The sequence below is a fragment of the Osmia bicornis genome, chromosome 13 (genome assembly GCF_907164935.1).
Source record: "Osmia bicornis bicornis chromosome 13, iOsmBic2.1, whole genome shotgun sequence".
Classification (NCBI taxonomy): Eukaryota; Metazoa; Arthropoda; class Insecta; order Hymenoptera; family Megachilidae; genus Osmia; species Osmia bicornis.
The window spans coordinates 2943839-2949308 of NC_060228.1; the positions used below are offsets into that span (position 1 = coordinate 2943839).

The 5470-nt window shown below is 42.1% G+C and overlaps 1 protein-coding gene across 1 annotated transcript; it reads right to left on the reverse strand.

Annotated features, from left to right (window-relative positions):
- Nucleotides 1–725: 725 nt before the first annotated feature.
- LOC114878782 lies at nt 726–2581 on the reverse strand. Its single transcript, XM_046288456.1, has 7 exons — nt 2501–2581; nt 2051–2302; nt 1702–1956; nt 1474–1640; nt 1241–1410; nt 1036–1181; nt 726–869 (listed from the first exon to the last, which is right to left on the reverse strand). Exons 1-7 carry the CDS (start codon nt 2579–2581, stop codon nt 726–728), a joined length of 1215 nt encoding a protein of 404 aa, XP_046144412.1.
- Nucleotides 2582–5470: the final 2889 nt, after the last annotated feature.

Here is a 5470-nt window from a genome sequence, read left to right on the forward strand (position 1 = left end):
TTCACGCATGATTTTGTACAGACTTTCGACGCATCCTTAGATTCATAAATAGAAGTTGGTTCATCAGGGGACATCGATTGACGGTTATGTTGATCGAATTTTGCAGCTTCCGTTTGCGACGACTGCCATCTCTTTGATACTCCCATGTCGCCATTTCTTCCTTCGTTGTACCTTGCCTCTCCGCTCATCCCCTAATACTAATGTCTTCTACAGTTTCTTCAGTACATAAATGCTGGTGCCAGTCGAACTTGTGCTTTGAAGCGAAGTAGAACTTGAAAGCGGCGATCGAAGTATCGCGTGCTGTCGACATATCAGTATCGTTTTGGTGCCCATTTTTAAATTCTCGTCGATTGAAGTCGCTGGACACCTTGCCACGATGATGGTTCGGTCCATAAAAAATTCCTTGAAATATAGAAACCTAAATTTATCTATAAAATCCAAGCATCCAGAGTTCTCAAGCAATCTTAATCTAACCTGTCCCCTTCTACACGTTCTTATTCTTCTCCATATCTTCTTCAAAGCTCGAAAGCCTTTCGAAAGTGTCCAACGTAAATTATCCAATTATTCTCTCGAATAGAAACGATAGCATGTTGCAAGGAAAGGAATATAAAATTAATGATCGACTAAAATTTCTCCTGTCAAGACAAAACGAACGTGTCACTTCCGATTAAAAGGATGGCGCCATTGAAACACGCGTTTCCCTTTTGTTTCTCGACTTTTTACTTTTATTCCTTCCCGCTGTTTCTGCTCCTGCTCTTGGATCTCGATCCTCCCTGGGACATTTTATTCTGATTCTGATCCAAGAAACTTCCATCCGCCAACGATTTAAAGCTCTGCGCCGAAACGGCGATGTTTTTGTACGGTATCTCCTGAATATAGATCACACGTTTCAAGCTTGTTAATTGAAATTCAATATGATCTAATTATACGAAATTTTATAAACACTATAATTATGATATAGAATAGATGATTTATAGACGCTAGCTTGCTAAAAGCCTGCCTGAATGCCGTTCAATAATTCATTTATGATAATACCGTAATCAGATCCGTGGAGGTGCTGATATCAGCAGCAATAATCTTTCTTCTCGCTGTGTTTTCACTACTGAACGTGTAACTCGGCCTTGGTCTCTGTCCAAAACCTATCGCGCTTTTCGTTTGCCACATCTGTTTTGGTAATTGATCTGAAACAAAATTTTCAATCATAACATTTTTAATTATTCAAGTTTCTATTAGTATTTACTGATGGGGTTGATTCTGCGCTCTTCTCGTTGCAGCGTTTCATTCCTTGATGGTTCTTTAGAGGTTCCAGGATAAATTTGAGAATGATTTCGAGAATAAGTTGATCGAGGAGAATTTGGAGTTTGTTGCCTGCAAGATACAGGACAGTTGTTTAGACAAGAATCGATGGTCCTGAAGGAAAATAAACTCGTAGAAAATTATATAATTTTAATCCTGTTGATCGAATTCACTCACTTTTGATCAACTTGAAAACTTGTGCGAGGACTCATTTTACTTAAGTTTCTCGCAGTATCTGTGTCCTGTTCTTTGTATTTTTTTCCCTCGTCAAATTGCATTTCAGGGCCGTGATTTTCCAAGGATCTTGATCTTATTGGGGTTGACGTTACAAATTCTTTATTCGGCTGAAATCGATACGTATATCTTTAATATTCTATATTTTCTTGATTAATTATTTATTCATACGTCGAGTGTTTCTTCGAGCATTTTCAAGGTGACCATTGTCCCATCCAGAAAACCATGAAGATGAGGCAGTTTCTGTTCACAGCAGTTGAACTCCCGTTTCCTGAATATCTTCCACCAACAATTTTCATCTTCCAAAAATGTTTTTAACTTCGACATTTCTGCTATACAATTGTTCACTATCTGTCGAGCGTTGTTCAACTCTGGTGGGGCTGGATCTTCGGTTTGACTGGGGACATCTTTATGTCCAGAATTTCTCTGTTGAATTTGTATTTGAAAATTAGATACAATTAACAGTGTAGCCCTTTACGATTCCTTTAAATTTGGTTTTAATTAATATCGAATGCTTTACATAAACTTTGATGTTTTGTTGAGCAGACTCTAGATCTTGAATACTTTTCTTCAGATGCTGGATCTTGTTGAGCAGCCTCTGAGTTGTACAAATATCATTCTCCACCTGGGATTTAGCGTACTTGCATTTACTCAGATCAGAGAACTCGACCGGCTTTCTGATCGACGATTGATAACGATTGTCCTGCGGTTGATTACCGGTGCTGTTGGATATCGGGGAGAAACCACAGGGGCAGCGTAGTCGTTGCGATTCCTGACAGGGAACAGTCGCAAATACTGATGATCGTGTTAACTCTTTCGAAGAAAAGGGAAATCGTGTAGTGTTAATGAGGTTACGTGCCATTCACGTTGATGTTTTCCTTCTTCCTGTCCAGCAAACTCTACCAACTAATTCCTTGGATGGAGCGGATTTTCATGGTTTCCAACGAAGTACCTATGGTTTTGTTCGTACTGTAACATTTTGATTGATATTTGCAAAAATTTTCATGATTCTGGTGTCGGAGATTCCATCGTCGATGGACGACAGCGTCATCTGTTTTTTATTTTATTTGCAAATTAAATATTAACAGGTTGGATCTTATAATCACTCATAATACTATTAAAGTCTTTTATTAAAATCTAATGAAAAACTGATAGGTAACGTTTTGAAATTATCGCTGAAGCGAGATGTTTTACAGAAAGGCACCCTTTCACGTGTGATTTCCGAAACACAAAAACCCAGCGTGTTTTCTTACGCCAGGATGAATCGATCGAATCGCAAGGAGAAACGACTTTTAAACGGCTCGTTTAGCATAACGAGCCCTAGCTCTTACGAAACGTCTCGTAGACCCGTATAATTGTATTGTGAACGGGAGCTTAAGGGTCCCAGAGTCACGAGCGTCTTACAAAAAGTCAACGAGATTGTCGCCGCGGAAAATCCATGTTCCCAAGTCACAGCGTTCCTTTATCCATTCATTTGCAAAGGAGATGAGAATATTGTTCGCCACAATAGCAGGTTTCGGATTGCTTTCTTGCGAACACGCCGTAATATCAGACCTCGGAATTGGGTCATTCAAGTGCAAAGCAGAACCATTCTTCCATAATTCGAACGCTTTTTACAGATTTTTACGAATCGTCGCGCTTTGATTATACGGTAGTGTTGCAAGAAATTCGGATAGAAATCAACCACTTCGTGGCTAGTTTTCAGTCGTAAATCTTCATCGAATCGATTGTCCCGAAATTGGATCATTCAATTGCAAATCAGGCAGTCGAGACGGGTACCAGGTCGATTTTTCAGCGTCGTCGTCGGTACGCCTCGTTTTTCCATTCCATCTACGGGATTTCGGTCGCGTGAAAGCCGTGAAAATCGACTCGGTATCAGCTTCACGAATTTCCATTTGAAACGACTCTTTGGCTCGCCAGTTTCACGTTAAACGCTGACACAAATTCGACGCGGAAATTTCGACCGGTTTCATTCAAACGCGACCTGCCACTCAAAGAATCGAGTCAAGTTACAAACACGTACCTTTCATACAGATAAAAAGAAAAATTCCATTTTTATCCTTTCATCCTCATCGTATTAATAACCATCGCGATATTGCTCTGGAAAATGCAACAACCCCGTTGCATCGTAAATCTCGAAACGGATTGTTCGCAAAGGTTGCGCGATCCGAAGCGGAGGAAGCGGAGATTCCAAGGGGTTTTCGAACGTAACTCTAGATGACTGGAGCTCTAGCTGGCTAGGTAGAATCCGAGCATAGAATTCGGCACGACTGTAAAGAGGCAGGCGTCTAAGACCATTTGTCGCGATACGGGAGATCGTGGTCTTCCGGCGCGCGGTTGACAGGTAGGAAACAGGTAAACGCGCCGCAGGATCCCCCTTTTTTCACGTCCGACATGGTTCACCGAGGGACAAAAGGGTGCGGGACGACTGAAAGATCCAAAAGCCAGCCGCAAAGTCAAAATAAAGTAATTGTTGCCCCTTTGTCGCTGTCCTCTTACATCCACCCACCGTCATGTATTTCCTTACTTCTTTTCTCTTTGTTTTTACTGGAAGATATTCTAGTGAAAGAGGGAAAGACTTTCTTTTGCTAAAGCAGTCGTTTTTTATTTTAATTTCAAATCGATCGCAAGAAGATTCCTTCGCAATTTAAAAATGCTCCTTCCGCGGGACAAATAAAGGCGGCGAATTTTTTCTTCCTCTTTTCGTGCAAGATACATGGTACGTGGCATGGCCGATGCCTCTGGATCAGCACGACTTGATCACCATTTATGGCTTTCCCAGGACAAGATCCTGAGGACCGCTGTGAATCGAAATGGAGGACCTCCTACGGTTACATCCGACAGTCTCACCACCGACTGTCTCTCCCCGTCTTTCTCGATCGTTCCTTCTCCTCGCCGCTCGTATATCGATCGCTCGAAGATTGTCAACGCGATTCGTGACACGTGAAAACCTTGAGAATCGTCGAACCTCAAGGTGTACCTTACTCCCGACACACCGTGGCGAACGCGTTGGGTGGTCGCGACGAAGAACGCCGCGTTAAAGTGAATAGATAAAAGTGTAATTCTACGCGAACGTTTCTGTTACACGTGAATGTATTCGAAAGGTATCTCTCGGCAAGACGGAACAGTCACTTTGTAGAGTAACTGGTATAACCGTGTCGTTTCAGAGAAATTTACTGTTCGTTAAGTTGCCTCTTTCATATTCCTCCTATCACTGTTACCTTGTATCTTCACTCCAACAGAGCCATTTTTCTTTATACGATGGCAGTAAAAATGTTAAGGCGAGGAATGTGCTGGACCGTCTGTATAAGGAGGGGAGATACCTTTTGCTTGAGAGGTTAAAAAGTTACTCCAATTTCTTTTCTTCCCAAAGCAAACTCTTTATTCTGCACCGCGCCGGTGGTATTTATTTGGAAGCTTAATTAGCTTCCATGGATAATTTATGACATGCTTGACGATCATATAGAATCATCAATAGAAGTGATTCGTTACTAGTAATCAAACCGGACGTGTTATACCCCTGACAGAAAGGGATTCGAGAAACGCATGCTGGGTGGTCGTGTGCCATAAAACGTGTTACGTTCTTAATATTATGCAGTCCACGCAAGTGTGCGGATGTATATATAAAGCGGTCCGAATTGTCCGGCAGCTTAGCGAATGAAAAAAGGGCCGCGTCGAGGAAAAATCGTGGCCGGTGCACCGAAACCGAAAAAGGAAGAACGGAATGCAACGCGAACGAGCATCTCCTTTTCTGAGCTGCGCGTCCTCCTTACATACGCTCGTTCTTACCGATTTCACCGTGGATCGAATAATCTCGTCTACATGAACGCCGGCCACGCTTGCCTAATTGGCGATCACATTCATCCGCGGCGGCTTATTTGAACGAATTTAATAGCTTACTTTACAAACGGGCTTGGGACACGATCTCAAGACCGTTCCC

What these genes read in the sequence shown, in the direction of transcription:
- LOC114878782 (XM_046288456.1), bottom strand. Translation starts at nt 2,581, where the DNA reads ATGACGCTGTCGTCCATCGACGATGGAATCTCCGACACCAGAATCATG. An exon ending in ATATCAATCAAAATGTTACA is followed by an intron (nt 2,303 to 2,500) that starts GTACGAACAAAA and finishes GTTCCCTGTCAG; the next exon opens with GAATCGCAACGACTACGCTG. An exon ending in AGTTTTCAAGTTGATCAAAA is followed by an intron (nt 1,411 to 1,473) that starts GTGAGTGAATTC and finishes ATTTTCCTTCAG; the next exon opens with GACCATCGATTCTTGTCTAA.